Raw genomic sequence first — 19,217 nt, forward strand, 5'->3', positions numbered from 1 at the left:
GGTCCCGGGTTCGTATCCCGGTAGGTGCAATTTATATGATGAATATGGATGTTCGTTTCCGAGTCATAGATGTTTATATGTATTTATGTATGTTTAAGTAAGTATATTGTATTAAATATATCGTTGTCTTGTGCTTAGGCTATGCCCATTTTAGAGCAAGATAATTTGTGTAAAAGTGTATCAATCTTATTATTATTAAAACATTTTCCCTCAAATGAGACCAGTTAGGCCAATGCAATATAGTTCTGCTACAGAATTTCTTTATAACAAGATAATAAAAGCTAAAATTTATTTCAGATTAGATATTAAACTCTTCCAAAGTATACAGCTTATTACAACCGACTTCGTCCGTGTTGACACACAATTTCCAAGAGGTATACTTTGTGTGTTAATGTATCATATTATTTGTGTTTCAGGTCTTATTGAAATCTATTCATCCATTTTGACCCGATTAAGAGACCTAGGCGGAGATCTAGGTATACAGCGTATTTAGACTTTGCTCAGACTTTACTTACGTAAAACTTAGCTGAGTGTGATAAAATGAAAACGCTTGCATTGGGCTGTCTTAGTTTAAGCTCAGTATAATTTCATCAATGACTACAAAAGCGAAATCAAGGTTACAATCAGCTAAGTTTTACTTAAGTAAAGTCTGAGCAAACTCTAAGTACGCTCTGTAGATCTTATTAGCCTTAGTAATAGGATTTCTGTTGGTTACTTACTCTTCAGGTACGAAACGTATGTTTAAGGCGAAGAGTAAGCAGAAAACACGCAAACATGGTGTTTTTAGACAAGTTTTGTGGTGAAAGTATAGCATTTCGAGCTATGAACACTATTTAATCCTGTTACACATATCCTTAAGTCTTATTTGTAGGTTGCTAATGCTTGCTGTTGGTTATAGTTAACACTCCACAGCCTTTTTAACTACCACTTTTCTTTGAAGTTAAACAAGTTTTTTGGCATGGCGTGACGCATTTTTTGGTATTTCTCTCAGAAAAGTTATTCTTATAGCTTGTCCTTTTTTGTGTAGGTTCATTTATTCAGATTAGTAGTGAATAACGAGGATTGTAAGCATATAAACTGTTTTCCACGCAATAAATTTTGAAAATATTGGCTTCGTTACATAGATGGCGGGCCGGCAGCCGTGAACTCATAGCGCTCAAGGTCGCTGGCATTTAGTGTCGCCTTAAATGAATAATGAATGAAAATACCTTTTCTTCACCCATCCAGTTTCGTTCTGATGGTTCTGTGAGACCCAGTACATCGATCCAGTGGTAGTAGTTCTTAGAGCTGTTTCCATACCAGTACTTAATGATGACATACCTATGAACAATGTACGGTTTTTCAATCTAATATATAAAATTCTCGTGTCATGGTGTTAAACATTGAACTTCTCCGAAACGGCTTGACCGATGAAATTTTGAGTGCATATTGGGTAGGTCTGAGAATCGGACAACATCTATTTTTCATCCCCCTAAATGTTAAGGGATTACACGATTTTTTTTTTTAATTTTTTTTACATTTTTTTAAACATGTTTGATTATGAGTTAGCATTAAAAAATACATACAATTTCAAATTTTCACCCATCTACGATCAACAGTTACTTTTGTATCGCGATTTTAATATCGGCAATACAACGTTTCCTGGGTCAGCTAGTAATTATATAATATTGATATTACTAGTAACTTTTTGAATCATAAATGCTATCAACCAACTTTTTATGCCTACTACTTGGTTAAGTCGAGTTAATAAGTCTTTTATTGGGCGATGTATAGATAATATATAACATGATCCAAGAAAATGTACAAAAAAATATTCGTTACGAATTTCAAAAGAATTGTTAAAAGATGTTTGTGTGGGAAAGGTTGACTGTAGTGATAATGTAAATGACTTTCTTAATGATACCACATATTGGATCGACCCCCCTCGTGAAATGTAAATATTACATTTTATTGTAATAATAATAATAATAAATTCTTTATTTCGACCAACAAAGGATCATAGTGTATTAGTAACAAAGTAATTTAAAACCTAGTGTTAGTTCATGATATCTTAAAATCTAAACCTTCCTAATCTCGGACAGGACCGACTTGTCAGCACATGTATCATACAACAGTGGTTAATGGAATTTCATAAAAAAAAAAAAATAATTAAAAAAATTAAATGGCCCGCTTTATATTAATTAATTTATTTTCTATTTTTTAGTTTAATTTTATATAAAGCGTGCCTTTTAGTTTTTTTTAACTAATATTTATTTTTCATTTTTTAGTCAGATTAGTATAATGTCATCGGTCCTCGATAAATCTACAAAGTTTGAACGAAATCTAGCCGATTGAAGTGGGTCAAAATCGCGCCCGAAGAAGTGGGTTACAAACATACAAACATACAGGTGAAGTTAATGTAAAGCGTATAATAATAGCCCACGAGTTTCTTGCGCTCGTACTCAGGTCTGAGACATATATTTTCGAATGAGTGGTAGTTTTTGACGTTCAATAAGGAATTCAAAATCGTTTTCGGAGTAAAAATATTTGAATTTGAATAGGAATCATATTTTAACAACTTTAACGCCGTAATCGCAAATTAAATCGAAGTGGCGTGGAGAGAAAAACGTCGCTACTGACGTCATAATCGTAGGTTGAATCGAAGTGGTAGTCAACCACTGGGAGGCACCTTTGCACAGGTTGCCGGCTAGATTATGAGTACCACAACGGGCCTATTTCTGCCATGAAGCAGTAATGTGTAAACATTAGTGTTTCGGTCTAAAGGGCGCCGTAGCTTGTGAAATTACTGGGCAAATGAGACTTAGCATCTTATGTCTTAAGGTGACGAGCGCAGTCCTTTGCCGGTCAGAATTTTTCGGTTTTTCAAGAATCCTGAGTGGCACTGCATTGTAATGGGCGTTTCAATTACCATCAGCTGAACATCCTGCTTGTCTCGCCCCTTATTATATTATGCCCCTTACTATCAGAGGTGGATTTACACTAGGGGCAGTTTGGGCAAGTACCCAGGACGGCAAATTTTTTAGGGCGGCAAAATTTAGAAAGTGAAATTTTTTTTTAGTCTTATCAAGATTGCTCAATATTATTAATTTTGTTTAATCGACCAATTCGCAATTCAAAAAGTGAGACGTGTTTGCTTGTGAAAAAATTGATGTAATTTAATTATGAGTCACCCTTAGTGCCAAATTTATAATTGTTAGAAAAAAACAAATATTAATTATTCATGTTTTCAGAATATATAACATATCATAAAGTTTCTGCAATAAATAAGTTATTTTAGTTTTGAAAAATAAAATATATAAACTATAAGTTTATGAAAAATTCCAGTATTGGGGCGAATTTTTTTGCCGGTGCCCAGGGGCGGCATTAAGTTTAAATCCGGCCCTGCTTACTATCATAGAAAAAGTGGAGCGTAGAGAACAACATCATTACTGACGTTATAATCGTAGCTTAAAACGAGGTGGAGTGGAGAGAAAATCGTCATCGCTGACTTCATAATCATAAAGGAAAGGTTTTAATTCCACAAACCCTGGTAGGTAAATAGTTGAGTGTGAGACACAGCCGATAATATTGATACGTGAGACTTTGACAGTCTTATGCTTAATGCGAGGCTATCCCTACTAGGAGTTATACAAATTGTAAGTTTGCTATAACGATTACTGTCAGATATCTTCGATTGCAGTAAAGCTTTTCTTTCTATTATTGATCCGTCAGACATTTTGCTTATAATTGCAATATTTTTGTTTTCTAATTATTATTGAAGTGCTCACTGCTGTATCTTCAATTTCTAAAGACGCTGAGAAAGTAATGTATCGAAAGAGGAAGAATATATGTGGCTAAGCAAGTGAAAGAAAAGGGCGACTTTTCGCTGGCTTTCATTCCCTGCATTTTGATAATTCCTGATAAATACTGCAAGATAGCTCTGAAAGGCGCGATTCGAATTTCGCATCGTCTATAATTTATATTGAGGTGTAAATTAATTTTGTATTATTAAGCACGAATTTCACAAATCTTCTCGAAACTACTTCAAGGTAGGTGGCAACGTACCATAAGTTTACCAGATTTTTCCTCGACTGAGGAATTATTTCGAGAGAGTGAGTAGACAATTTTTTTCCTACTTTGAATAGGTACCAATTTTATCGACTGAGGTTAAGCAAGCTCGAGAAACGTTTGATGAATGTGCTAACTCTTCATTATTCTTAATTAAAATGAGTAAGAAATAAATACTTTTTAATATAACAAACTTACGCCAAGCCATCGTCTACCATCTGTTGAACCTCAGGTTCATTTACCACCTCCAGTATCTCAGCGTTGTCTGGATTCCGTTTGATGTCCACAAGTTGCCAAGGAGAGATCAGGCCAAAGCGAACACATCTCATCACATCCACTGTATATCGCTTTCGTGAGGACCAGTCTTCCTTGAGCCATCTTACTCCAGAAAGCAGTATTTCTATCTCGCTAAGGGAAGACAATTCTAGTTAAAATTTTATCACATTGCAATTCTAAGGTTGCGTTGCATCAACTAATTTTAGCAATAATAAATATGTTAAGGTACCGGTTAAGCATAAAATGTGTTCCACCTTTTGACTATTTTTAGATGACGTCATAGCTTTAACTGTTAACCGTAACCATTATATATATTTTAGCTATTGCTAATGTAAAATAGCGACCTTTCAAAGGATTCAAATAAATATTCGATATTGACTTGAGAGCTTATATCCGACTACAGGATTCTGCAGGCATGCGATTTTTCATAAAACTAATCTACTGAATCGAGAAGAGGGGTACTTTGATATGTCACTTTTTACTTTAGTTCCTATTAACGTTAAATTTGACTTGGAATAGGAGGGCAAACGACCTTAAACCTAATATGCTGCAACACAGCCTAAGCTCAAGAAAAGACTAAAAATACTGTAGACTGCGATGTTTGATTTTGTTCTAATCTCTAAAACAATACATTTTTGAGTGTACGTGGAGTGAACTCACAAGGGTATTGTTATATGTAGTATGTTATGGTAAATAGTAGTATGTTTAAGTTTTTTCTATTTCTGGTGTGATATATTATTTGTAATGTAATGTAGTTTGATTGTATGATTAGTTTTAGTTTGATTTGATTGTTGTTTGTTGTGTTTGTTATTCTTGTTTGTTTGTAACTGTCGCATTAGGTAATACCTGTAATGATAGTTGCTATGTGTGTGAAATAAATAAATAAATTATATTATTGTTAAGGGCATATAATTAAAATCTTTTGAAGCTGTATAATCATGGATTACTACGAGGTAATCCGTTTTACTCCAATAAGTATTCGAAAAAGGTAATAAGCTAAAATACGGGATAGTAAAAGCGTCAAACAAGATTATTTTGTTTTTGTTTAAATTTATCAATTTAGTGAAAATCTAGGCGTTAAAAGTTTTGGTACGTAACGAAATTTTAGACACTAAATGGGAAGAAAATATTCTGTGTCTGACTGTTTAAATTTTTTCGCTTATAGTAGGTATTAGCCCCCTTATTCATAATAGTCTGCTAACTTAAAGCATTGCTAATTCTCACTCTGTCTTTTTCTGTTGACCTAAGTCAGAATGAGAAATAACACTCCTTAGTGGCTGTTTTAAGTTAGCGGACCATTATGAATAAGGGCGTATTTGTATTTGCGGCTCATATGATTAAGCCGTTTCAAGCACTTTTAGAAGAGCAGTAAAAAATCAAAAAATATGTAAAAAAAACTAGCTGATCCGACAGACGTTTTTCTGTGGATAATAAAAAAAAACTATTTTATTGGAATTTGCCAATAATATTTCAATACATCAAGCAATATTTCGTAGAAAATGCTCCCTGTTGTTAAAATGAAATTGTTTCACAGCAGAACTGTCAAACCGTGCGTCAATAAATTCTCTCACAGAAAATATGTCCATACAAAACAAATATTGGAAATAAAAATAATTATGGGTCCCAAATCAAGATCAAAACTATCATATCTCTCAAGTTGGACCAAACTGCACTCCATGAAGTGGAGTGCAGTTTAATCCGTTCCGTTTAACCCCATTAAAATCCGTTCATTAGATTAAGAGTCCATCGAGGACAAATAACGTGTCACGTTATTTATATATATTAAGATAACAGTAGGAACTAAGCGTTCAAACGCAAAAAAAAGACGTGAAGGATTTACATGGTTTATTTATAATCGACAGAAAGGATAAACGAAACAGCTGGTCGCAATGGATTTTTAAATTTCAAAAATGATTTGCGTAGGTGTATAGAGTACGAAAGAGATAGAAAACCTCGCCAACCGTACACTGATATGAGTGGAAGCGAGACAAATGGCCACTCACACTGAGGAGCGCGCGGCAGTTGCCACAATATACATCGTGTAACGGTTCTAAATCTGACGCTCTCATGTTACGCTAAAACGCTAACGCTTAGAACGGATAGAGCAGCTGCGAGGGGAATTGCTTCGCCACAAAATTAAAACAGTACAGGTAATAATTCTCTTCTTTGAAAATAATTTTGATATAGACTTAAAAAACAAGGAGAAAATGATTCGAGAACGTTTGTATGGAAACGTGAAACTAATGTTTCCTCTTAACATCTTATGCCTCGAAGTGGGGAGTGAAATTTAATTGTGATGTCGTTTAGAATTTTGGTTTATTTAAGAATCCTGGTACTACATTGTTATGGGAAGGCCTGATCACTTACCATTAGCTGAACGTTTTTTTAAGGAAAAGGAGGAAAAACGAGCGTACGAGTCACGTGATGCTAAGTGATCACCAGAGTCCACGCTCACGCCAGAGGAATCACAGGACTTTTAGAAGTGAAGGCGCTTTTTTTGAAGGAACCCAGGTTGTATCGTCCTGGAAACACCTCACAACGAAGCTCATTCGAAAACTTGGTTGTACGTGGAAAAAAGTTTCTTGAAAACTGCACTGTGACACATCCAGATAGCCTGAATGATATCCTAAATTGTGACGTGTCGTGCGAAGGTGGAATTCGGCGCCAGGAATCAAGTGAAACAGCTCTTCGGAACACTGCCCGTGATAAATGCGGTAGAAGATACACAAAGAAGCGACGTCTCTACGGAACGCCAAGTGATCTAGCCGTTCACACAACACTGGGTCCCCGATAATTCGAGAAATGTCTCGAAAGTCTCTTCTGACTTTTTGTTATAAAATAATAAATAAAATAACTAGCTATGTAACCTTGTAACGCAAACGTAATTTGATCTTAAAAATGTCATCACTTCGTCTGGTTCTAGATCAAGAAAATCATTCGAAGCCACGAGAGGTATGAAAAACTTTCTCACACGCGGAATCTGTAATCATAATTAACCAGTTCAATTCATTTTCACTATAGAGGAGTAACTTGATTCCGTTTAATGTGAAAAATCTTTTTTCAAAATACGCCTTTTCTTTTTTTAAAGTTTGTAAGGTTAAGTTTAGTTAAAGTTTAACAGGGGATGAGAAAAAGGCTTTTTAAATACTTTCAATCATAAAAATGGCTACAATTTTTAATAGCAATTAAAAAACAACCAAAAAAGGCGGGAAAGCCGCAATTCAATCTTCAATTTATTTTTGAGCTCGAATTATTTACGTATATCAGAGATTTTCTCTAATGAAAAAAAAAATCTTCTATTCCAGCTAAAACTCATAGGCATGATTTAATTAGAAAAGAGGCTAGAACGTACGATGAAAACGTTTAACAGTGCCAATGTACCAAAACATCCCGTGGTTTAATAGATTCGTTTCGACCCATACTGTAACTTTTTTTATCCTGCATTATCAATACAACAAATTATGCTATCAACAGATTACACTCAATATTTTTGAAGTTTTATTCTTTTGGCGCGTTAATGGAAATTATCAGATTAAATTGACATTATTTGGTCAACTAGACTATTTGTATCATAAGCCTCTTGAAACCACAACCAATAGATGAGAGTTTAAAATAAATTTCAATATATAATTTCAATTAATTAACAATTTATAAAATAATTTAATTATATTTAAATAAACGTCATTAATTTATGCCCTATAGTAATATTTTCATTGCTTGTATTTTAAACCTCCTTCAACAAACGTAAACTAGCACGGCAAATATGGTGTTTGAATTATTAAATCTTATGAAAAGTGGGAGTTATAGTGTTGCGACACAAATTTTGAAAAAATTACTTAAAGAGATTTTTTCTGATATACTTCCTACCATCACTTCCATTATGTGCGTCATGCCCTTCACTCTTGCTTCTCTGTACAAATAAAACGCCGTATCTTCGTTGAATATATCTTCGTTCGTAATACAAGCCCAACATTGTTCCTCCAGATCTGTCTTAGAATAAAATATAATTTGAGAGTGACACAAAACATATTATTTGGCATTTCATTCAGTGCATTTTGACATGCATACTATCACGGCACGGTCGGTCTGAGCTACATTGGCAGCTTTCACATGGTACGGCGACCGTGCCGTGATCGACGCGGCAACCGTCTTTGCAGAAATGTATTGACTTGTATAGTCTCGTTCTCATGAACACAGGCGCAAAACGGTGACGTCATCTGTCTTGTACCTAAATAATACTGCGCTCCCTGCCGCCAGGCGACCGTAAATCATGCACAATTTATGATAGTACACGGGACAGAAACGTACCGCTTGGTTTCAGATTTTAAAAGTTATTGTGTGTATACAAAATCGCAAACAAGAGAGCAATCTGCACCATGTAGCCAAACTTCCGACTTTAAGTAAGTTCTCGAATTTTATTTCAACTAATATCCCTACTTAGTTACTACTATTATAAATGTGAATGTTAGTTCCTTTGTTACGCTTTTACGCCGGAGCTACTGAACCGATTTTAATGTAATTTACAGCAATAGCAGTACTAGAGCTTGGGAAAGGACAAAGGCTACATTTTATCCCTGAAATATCCATTGTTCCCGCGGGATTTGTGAAAAAACTGAAATTCACGTCGATGACCTTTAACTATACCAATCTTACTCCAAATAAGATTCATATAATATGGGAACGGGAGCGAAAACTAGAACCGGATACTAGAACCTTATATATGTATGGATATATACATATATATTTATTTATAATCGCTTATAAAATGCTCACAGAATACCTTTATTTATTTATGGTGTATGTGGATGATGCAGCTACTGTACTCAATAACTTTTCTATTAATTTACATTTACTTTTTTGACTTACGATGTTGACTATTTGACGTTTAAGTGTGTCTGTTGCATCATTTTACATATTATATTGTAATTTGAAATGATTTGTAAATCGATGTTAATGTAAATCTTGATATAAAAGAGTGGCAATGAGTTTCTTGCTACTTCTTCTCATTAGCTCATCCCTTTACGAAGTAGCGGTAGATTCAATAAGAAAAATATTTTATTGATTTTTGACATTCATAAGTGTCATTTCCGTGACCTACGTGAATTAAACTGATTTTGATTTGATTTGATTTGCTTAAGGTGACACTAAATGCCAGCGACCTTGAGCGATATGAGTTCACGGCTGCCGGCCCGCCATCTATGTAACAAAGCCAATTTTTTCAAAATTCTTGCGTGGAAAACGTAACATTTTAACAGATGCAAATAGTTTATGCTTACAATCCTCGTTGTTCATTACTAATCTGAATAAATGTACCTACACAAAAAAGGACAAGCTATAAGAATAACTTTTCTGATAGTCGTACTAAACAAATGCGTCATGCCATACCAAAACTATTGTTTAACTGCAAAGTAAAGTGGTAGATCAAAAAGGCTCTAGAGTGTTTACTATAAGCATTAGCAACCTACAAATAAGACTTAAGGGTATGTGTAACAGGATTAATTAGTGTTCATAGCTCCAAATGCTATATTTTCACTACAAAACTTGTCAAAAAACATCAAAAGTCAAAGTCAAAGTTTTTATTTGCATAAACATGTTAGATTGATGTTACATAAATGTGATTGAGTACATGTTTTCCACATTTATGACGTGCAAATTTTATAAAATACATTTCTTACAATACAAAAAAAAATCATTAGTTACAATAATATAAATTTAACAAAAGATTAGTAGCAGTATTATATAGTCTATAGTCAAGTTTTTAGTTGGAAATATTCGTCTAATGAATATAAGCAGTTTTTACTAAGGTATATTTTCAATTTAGATGAGAAATTCCTATTTGACGATACCTCTCTTATTATTTTTGGGATGTGATTATAGATTTTTATGCACATACACAAACAGTTTCTCTGAAATAATGTAGTTCTACAGCAAGGTACTTGTAGTTTGGTGGGGTCTTGTTTGCGTGTTTTGTTTACCCTTCGCCTTAAGGCCTCGGCAGACCTCGGCGGGATAGCAACGAATTTTGCCGCCAAACAGCGCACACTAGCCCCTGAAATACCGCGGCATATCACGGTGTACCGCGGCGCGACAATCTTGATGTGCTCAGTTTTAAAATAGGAACCCCCTAACCTCGCGTTATGTCACAACTCACACCGAGCGCTGCAGTACGCCACGGTATCCCGCCGCGTGAGTCCGTGGCGAGTCGTTCAATGCCGTGGAATGAAATCCCTTTCGGTGCCACGGCATCATTTTAAAGCATAGCAATTTATGTCGTATTTCGTTCGAAATATCCATTGGTAAAAATGTAAATCCCTTGCTATGCCGCCCCGGTCTGCGTCGGCCTTAGACGGCATCCGTATGCATGTGAAAACGCACTGATTGAGTAATAGTAGAGCAATTTTACCTTTAATTGATAAATATTGAGAAGCACACATAAGTTCTAGAATATTGTTTCTGTTCAACACTTTGCTGCTTTCAGTAATGCAAGAGATCATCCATTCATAAATAGCTTGGAATGCTTCTGGAGTTACATTTTGCTGTGAAATACAAGTAAAGAGATCTTTATTTATATTTAAATGAAAAATTAACGTTCGTTTATTCAAAATTGTAATCTACTTAAGTTATCTACGAACGTTTTCAAAATTTTTATACAGTATTGTATTCCAAAACGGGCATGTTTTAATATACGTGGGTAACACTGAAAATTTTTAGAACTGGCAAGTTAGAAAACTTTGCTAATGAAAACTTTTTTGAATTTTAATTTTAGAACTCTTTGGTAACCTAATGTAGTATATTGTATTCATTTGTCATTTGTTCTTGTGAATTGGCGGCAAATCTAAAACTCTTGTTACACGTGTAAATGAACCTAACGCGAGAAATTTTTCGGTCAATGATTTATTATGACTTTCGTTGTGGGTTTACTCAACAACAAAGCTATGATAGGCTGCGATTAGCATTTCTAATGAAGCCCCATCTCGTGTCGTATAATGTAAAAATAGCGCAAATGAAGATTATTTTGAATTTAAATGAATTATTGTCATTGAATTGGCTGAATGAAAACAAACTGTTAAATAAAAGTGTCCCCTAAATAAAAGGAACTTACTCCCGCTAAATAAAATTTTCGTTATCAAGAATTTTTCAAAATTTAAATAAGCTATGGGTTCTGATTGTAATTGTGGTAAATGTATTGTTACGCAAATGTAATAAAAAAGCTCGTTCGATGCACGTATGGAACTGTCTAAACACACTTACTTTCCCGACTTGTATTGAAATGTTTTGTACATTTTTTTGCTTTAAAATTCGTAAAAGATAGCGTGCACTTACAGACAAGCAATTAGTTAAAATCATACATACACAAACAATGGTAAATAAGTAAATATCCAAAAACTTTTCATCCATTCTTCTCACAAACCGATCTATTCATACATCACACAAAAATCGCAAACAAGAGAGCGCAATCTGCACCATGTATCCAAAACTTCCGACTTTAAGTAAGTTCTCGAATTTTCTTTCAACTAATATCCCTACTAAGTTACTAATATTATAAATGTGAATGTTAGTTCCTTTGTTACGCTTTTACGCCGGAGCTACTGAACCGATTTTATTGTAATTTACAGGCCTGAGAAGAATGGGCGCAACAAACTCAGCGGGCTTTTTTTTTCCATCAAAAATATGTTTTACAATTAAAGTAACATTATCAAAGTAACATTGTACCATTAAACTTATTATTTAATAGCCTGAGGGCGGTCGCTCCATTCCCAATCTGTGGTATCATTAAGAAAGTCATTTATGTTATAGTAACCTTTACTACACAAACGTTTTTTAATAATTCTTTTGAATAACGTAATACTTTTGTTTTGAACATTTTCTGGGATCTTGTTCTAAAAGTCTATACATCGCCCCACAAAAGACGTACTAACTTGACTTAGCCGAGTAGTAGGCATCATCAGTTTATGTCTGTTCCTGGTGTTAACATTATGGTTATGACAGTTTCTGGCAAATTCACTTATGTGCCTATGAACATACATTACATTATCAAGAATATATTGAGAAGCAACAGTCAAGATGTTAATTTCTTTGAATTTTGCTCTCAATGATTCTTTAGGACCTAGGTTATAAATAGCGCGAATAGCCCTCTTCTGCAGCACAAATATTGTATTAATATCGGCAGCGTTGCAAAAAATCTTACTCCAAATAAGATTCATATATTTGGAGTAAGATTTTTTGCAATGGGACGGGAGCGAAATCTAGAACCGGAACTGGAATAGGACTTGAGATAATCTTCAATTCCAAACTTGCATATTATTTTTAAAAACCCTTTATCTACGCGGGCATCAGCTAGTCTATATTTATCTGAATATATATAAATTACGTGACACGTTGTTTGTCCGCGATGGACTCCTAAACTAATGAACGGATTTAAATGGGGAGTGCAGTTTGGTCCAACTTGAGAGATAGGATAGTTTTTATTTCGATTTGGGACCCATAATTAATTTTATTTCCAATATTTGTTTTGTATTGACATATTTTCATTGAGAGAATTTATTGACGCACGATTTGATAGTTCCGCTCTGAAACAATTTCACTATAATAATAAAGCATCCACGTTAATGACTGTATGCTATGGTGAAAAGTAATTCTGATTATTAATAAATAGATAGCTTTATTTGTCGCGGACCAATACACCTAATAATACAATTACAAACCTAGTATTAACTTTAGTGTAGTATTAAATAATAATTTGTCATAAAGTTGATGAAGAAGTGCTATTATTTCTCATGAGCACTAATATAATTCATGTTTGTTAGTAAATTATTAATTTTGAGATATAAGGTACTTTTTTATTGATGTTAATAGGTAGTTTATTATGTAATTTAATATAGTAATAAAGTATATAGTATTATTAAAACGAAAAATAACAACAGGGAGCATTTTTTACGAAATAATTCTTGAATTTTTGAAATTATTATAGCAAATTCCTATAAAACAGATTTTTTTTTATTATCTACAGAACAACATCTGTCGGGTCAGCTAGTAATATATATATATTGACTCTAAGTATAAAAGTAAAACCATACAAATTCGACTTACAACAGGTAACTCCAGCTCGGTTTGGGTATTCTTCACGAAGAACATGGAATAAACCTGAAGTACAATGCGGTGACACCGAAACTTCTCCTGACCAATATGTATCAAGCAGTCTGTATTACTAGAAACAAGGTTTGTGCAGAAATAAATAACTGTCATTAAAGAAGAAAAGAAAGAAAGAAAGAAATCATTTATTCTGCAACTTAAACCTAGTATACAAGTATACTTAATTATTAATTTACATCAACATGCAGAATTGGAGTTCACCTCAGCATAATACTGATCATACCCACAGGTAATATGATCAGCGCTGGTCTTCCGGAGAACCCCAGGTGGTCTAGCGTATTGTCAAACTACTTAAAGGTTATACATATTATATGAAGGGCTACCATTCTTAAATAATAATATCACAATAAAAAAGTAATAACAACAAAACAAAAATTACATAAAATTTCATGACCTGACCTAATTCAATAATTAGTAATATAATTAAGAACACTAAAAGCAAAAAATTAAAATATTAATACTTTCATGAGGCATTATTTATTAATACGGCCCTACTCACGTTTTATCGGTGTGGGTATCAACTAGTTTCGGACCATTCGGAGGTAATTCATAAGGGTGAGTGTAGTGGGTTCGCGATAAGGTGCCGTCTAAGACTGCGGACTTGGGCTCGTAGTGCGCGTAGTCTGGACAGGGCGGGCTAAACTAAAGGGCTCTAAACTCCGACACGTCACATTATATTAGGTTCAATTAGGGTGAAAGTATTGGCTCGCGATAAAAACTTCGTGTCTCGCAAGCTGCTGGTAGCCATAGAAATCAACCGTCGACCTAATTTTAATAGAAAGGGTAGGGCTGTGCCACCTACGGCATTTTGGCATTCATAGAAGTGTTAATTGTCGTCTTTGGCAGCGCTACAATAATACAAGGGAACCCGCTGAACAGCATTCAGGCCGTAAAAGGAGTAGAACCACTCGGCAATACCGGTACATACAACTGACTGCAAAACGCCAGACAATGTTTACCGCACGAGAGATAAGTTTGAGGCTACAAAATTCAAGTGGTGTTGATGAAGTCCCCAAACTGTGCGAAATCGACGGCCTACGAGCTCGACGCCCTATTAGGTGCCCACCGATGCGTCACGGGAATCGCGCTCGTCGAAATGAATGGAGTAGAGAACGCAGAATATGGACCCAAGAACAATGGGATAAAATTATGTTTTCCGATGAGTCGCGATTCGGGTTTAGGCCTGATACAAGAAGGGTGCGAGTGTACCGTCGGCCTGGAAATACTGAAAGGCTCAGGTGCATTCAGGAAGTTCATCCATGCAGCGGCTTAACAGTTATGGTATGGGCGGGTATTATGAAGAACAGGCGAACTGAACTCGTTTTTGTAAATGGAAAAACATGAACGCTGAAAATTACGTTGAGGATATTTTCAGACCTTATGTCCATCCATTTGCATAAACATTTGGCTCCGATTTTACGTTAATGCATGACAATGCGCGTTCACATACAGCTCGGCGAACCAGTCAATACTTGGCAAGGAAGAACGTCCGGGTATTGCCCTGGCCTGCACAATCGCCAGACCTCGACCCCATCGAGCACGCATGGGACATGCTCCAGAGACGTGTTTTGAAGGACTTGGACGAAGTGACAACAACTCAACAGCTGATGGATTTGCTGCAATTCCATTGGGAGCGAATACCGCAAGATGACATAAAGTCTCATTAATCCAATGAATAATCGTTGCCGACAAGTTCTGAATAGCAGAGGAGTACCATACATTTTTATTAAATTATCCGATTCTTTCACAATAAATTTATTTTCTTTAGAAATTTCATTTTGTTAAAAAAATGTTTAGTTGCTTATGTACCTTAGTTTCTGCAGAATATTCTATAATGTTAATTTCTGTTATTAAAAGAACTTATAAAGACAACTGCTGTTATTTTTACATCGTAGGACCCTAAAAATATTATTTTAAAAATAAAATACAACGTTATAATGTGAAAAATCATTCCAAAATTTAAATTAGTACATGTTGCCTAGATTTTTTTGATTTTGTGTATATTAAACTATACTATTGTAATTGTCCATTCCAAGAGGATGTAAGAGGCGGGGCTGCCTAAGTAAAAATTGAAATTTAATTTAGTATGCAACATGTAGTGATTTGAGATAAGTTTGAAATAGTAGTACTCGTAGTATGGCTATTGGCCGCCGAAGTATAATCCGGTTAAGTTTAAAGGTGAACAGTTGCGTACGAACGTAGTAGGTTTCGGCTATCTCCGTTTTTTACAAAATTATAGCCGTCATCTGTCAAACTATCACTTACTGTACGTTTCATTCCAGTGAATCGCTTTTTTCTTGGACAGTTTCGCTAGACTGGAATCGTGTGCAATATTTCAAGTAAATTAGACGTTTTGACGATGTTGAAAATAATATGGCGAGATTACCTTATGTAAGATAAAATAATATTATTCACTGATATCTATATACTAATATCATAAAGAGGTAAGCTTGTAAGTGTGCTAGGTTGTAATCAATCTACTGAACCGATTTAGAAAATTATATTACGAATAGAAAGCCACATTAATTGTGAGTGTCATATGCCGTATATCCCGAAAAAGTCTTTGTCGGATTTGCAAACTAAGTCGGAGAAAACATTTCTTACGAACGCTGCCTTAACGGTTAGAGATATACTATCATTGTTGTGTATATATGTATGTGGCAACATTGGAACACCAAATAATATACTGTTAAATGCGGATGAAGTCACGTGTTACAGCTTGTATTCAGTAAAGCACCGCTCAAAACATTGTGTAGATTTTGTTCATTCGACCATTAAATAGGATTTTCTTTGTAATACAAATTTAGATTATTATGCGGAAACTTAATTTTAGTGATACATTTGTATTTAATACATATATTGTGCAGCTAATTTAAAATCTAATGAATATAAATTTATACATAATATATAGTACACGTTCTCTGAAAATTTCATTACATTATGATTAGTCACGATAAAATTATTTCAGCTATTTCATATTATATCCTCAGATAAACACCGGACAGACAAAAAATATATTTAAGTTTTGGTTGCCTGCGTATAATTATGTGCTTTGGATAAAAAAAAATTTCAAAATCCACGGAGAATATTTTGAATTTATTCATACATTTTATCCAATGGCCAATTTGTTACAAAATATCATTCCATTTATCAGTTCTTATCGTCTGCATAAACAACAATTGATAAAGCTATATTTATAGACTTAAATACATTACATGTAATTATGTATCCTCCGATAGAATTCTTGGAAAAGGTCTTGCTTTTTCGGTAACTGTACACGCATCCAATCGATTGGCCCCGTTTGTCCGTATCCAAGAGTATCTAAATCCTTGCCTTTATTCTGATTTCTGCTATGAGTTCGCTCCTTTATATTTCTGTCTATCGGACTTGGCATTTGCATAACTAACGGTGCATGCACATTTCCTTTAGGTCCATACTGAAGCTGGGGGTCATCTTCCTTTAATAAATTATTAATAGTCAGACTTTTGTTATTGTTATTAGCTTTGTCATCTAGTTCATATATACTTACAAATACATTATCTAAATCAAGTCCAGTTTCATCAGAATTCCCTTCAAATTTGACTTTCACCTTGGCTTGAGTTGGATCAGCTAGAAGAACACCAACAGTAGAAGACTGAAACACTACCTATTGCCCTTCAGATAAGAATGTTATATACAATATGAACAAATTCATAAATTTAAAAAGTAATCGGTTCCTACCTGATTAGATCGCACTTTCAAGTTTCCACTCGGTGTCTGCTTGAAAGGAAAAGCTGCTAGCTTTGCCTGAGCGTCGGACACTTCATCTGTACTATAGGAACTGTACAAATGAAAAATGAACATGTCTGCAACTGCATTTTTTTTAGAAAAGAAACGTTTGGGAAGGTAAGTGGTCATTCCCACCCATCACTTCAGCCGAAAGCTGAGCCAGCATTACTGCTGGTCAAGGTATCTCCTTAATGTCTGCACTGCCCTCTTACAACCTATTACGGTGATCTTGACCAGATCATCTGTCCATTTTGTGGTAGCGTACCAACACTGTGTCTCACAGTACGTGGTCACCATTCGAGGAATTTGCTGCCCTAATGGCCATCGATCCTTCGAGCTATGTGCCCTGCTGACTGCTACTTCAGCTTCATCTGGGCTATGTCAGTGACTTTGGTGATCTGTTGGGAAACTCTGAGCATAGCTTATTCTCTCCATTGCCCTCTATGTGAACATGCGCTTTCCCAAGAGGCCCATTTTTAGCGACCCATACTCTCTTTTAACAGAAGAATCATAGCACCGTTGCCGGCCGTGGTCTTTTATGTCAGCGTACGCATTTTCTTTGGCCATGTGTCTATATTGCATCGTTCTAGAAACACCGCCCAAAGATGTTCATTCCAAAGCTTGGGTGTGGAAAAAGTTCTTAATAAAGGACGAACGTCAAACATCCATATGGTGTAATACACTCCCTGTGATAAATATAGTAGAAGACACAAGACTTTATTTATGATTAGAAGTGAAGAGACGAGCAAAGATTCACCGTATAATAAGTAATATCAGCTAATGATGTTAAATATCTATTTTTTAGAACTCGTAATGTTACGTAATTACCTGTTATCAGCACATGAAGACATGGGGTCATTTTTATATCCAAGAAAGTCACTGGCGTATCTCGAACCATATGTCTCCGGCGTCATCCCGTCAAACTTTTTTTTTGACTTCCTTAACATGTCACGGAAAATTCATTATTAGTCCTGACGACAGAAAATTAAAAAACAAATGTTCCTAACACTATAGTTGCGTCAGTTGTCAAGTCACCTAATGGGTAACTTTTTTAACTGTTTTCCCACTTGCTTGCTCGCTTTCGAAAGAGCCCATGGAGACCTGCAATACCAGACCTCTTAGAGAAGTATTGCCAGCCTTTTAAACGAAAACGTGTGATTGAAAGTGCATTGGCATCGGTGCCTCCTGGCATCCTATAAAAAATGTCAAGAGAAAAAGCTCTTAAAATATATGCGATAGCTCATTCCATTTGAAATGAGGTCTAGAAAAAAGACATTTTGAAAATGGTAAAAAAAAATTGTTAGGTGAAAGATTCACCAAACATGTTGGGTACATAAGGGTCACAGTGATCGAAGAGCTGGATTGTCAATAATTGGAGGCCATATTTGCATCATTCGAGCTCATCGTTGCAGGCGGTCAAATGGAAAGAACTGGTATATGGGAACTTACCCCAGAGGTAAGAATGAAGGCATCGTTTGCTGATACTAGTGTTGAAGTACGGTCTCGGTCTATTAAAAAAACATAGATCTGCAACTTATATTTTCAAAAATGTCTTACTTTCCCTTTATATTCCACGACATAAATTCGTTGTATTTGGACCAGTAAGTATCTATAGCGTCACCGAAACTGTTGCAAAAGTTTGACGAGTGTTGACAAACGCAGACGTTACTGGGCTTAAAATGTTCCAGTGCTGAAAAAGATAAATAAATAAGTAGCTTTTTTTATGGAATAGGAGGACAAACGAGCGTACGGGTCACCTGGTGTTAAGTGATCACCGCCGCCCACATTCTCTTGCAACACCAGAGGAATCACAAGAGCGTTGCCGGCCTTTAAGGAAGGTGTACGCGCTTTTTTTGAAGGTACCCATGACGTATCGTCCCGGAAACACCGCACAAGGAAGCTCATTCCACAGCTTTGTAGTACGTGGAAGAAAGTTCCTTGAAAACCGCACTGTGGAGGACCGCCACACATCC

The 19,217-nt window shown here is 35.2% G+C and overlaps 1 protein-coding gene across 7 annotated transcripts in view; it reads right to left on the reverse strand.

Annotated features, from left to right (window-relative positions):
- LOC126967523 (uncharacterized) overlaps nucleotides 1–19,217 on the reverse strand; it is a 53,487-nt gene that overhangs the window by 27,671 nt on the left and 6,599 nt on the right. For 2 of the 7 annotated variants that reach the window (XM_050812027.1, XM_050812030.1), the window contains 11 exons: nucleotides 18,802–18,934; nucleotides 18,073–18,183; nucleotides 17,197–17,296; nucleotides 17,006–17,122; nucleotides 16,692–16,933; nucleotides 13,414–13,531; nucleotides 10,727–10,859; nucleotides 8,191–8,309; nucleotides 7,191–7,303; nucleotides 4,246–4,455; nucleotides 1,209–1,320 (listed from right to left, as the gene is read on the reverse strand). In XM_050812027.1, the coding sequence (XP_050667984.1) occupies nucleotides 1,209–1,320; nucleotides 4,246–4,455; nucleotides 7,191–7,303; nucleotides 8,191–8,309; nucleotides 10,727–10,859; nucleotides 13,414–13,531; nucleotides 16,692–16,933; nucleotides 17,006–17,122; nucleotides 17,197–17,296; nucleotides 18,073–18,183; nucleotides 18,802–18,934 (1,508 nt within the window). Of the gene's footprint in view, nucleotides 1–1,208; nucleotides 1,321–4,245; nucleotides 4,456–7,190; nucleotides 7,304–8,190; nucleotides 8,314–10,726; nucleotides 10,860–13,413; nucleotides 13,532–16,691; nucleotides 16,934–17,005; nucleotides 17,131–17,196; nucleotides 17,297–18,072; nucleotides 18,184–18,801; nucleotides 18,935–19,217 lie in introns of those variants that run through there. The other 5 variants (XM_050812028.1, XM_050812029.1, XM_050812031.1 and 2 more) reach the window with 5 other exon arrangements.

This window comes from Leptidea sinapis, chromosome 13 (assembly GCF_905404315.1).
Source record: "Leptidea sinapis chromosome 13, ilLepSina1.1, whole genome shotgun sequence".
Taxonomy (NCBI): Eukaryota; Metazoa; Arthropoda; class Insecta; order Lepidoptera; family Pieridae; genus Leptidea; species Leptidea sinapis.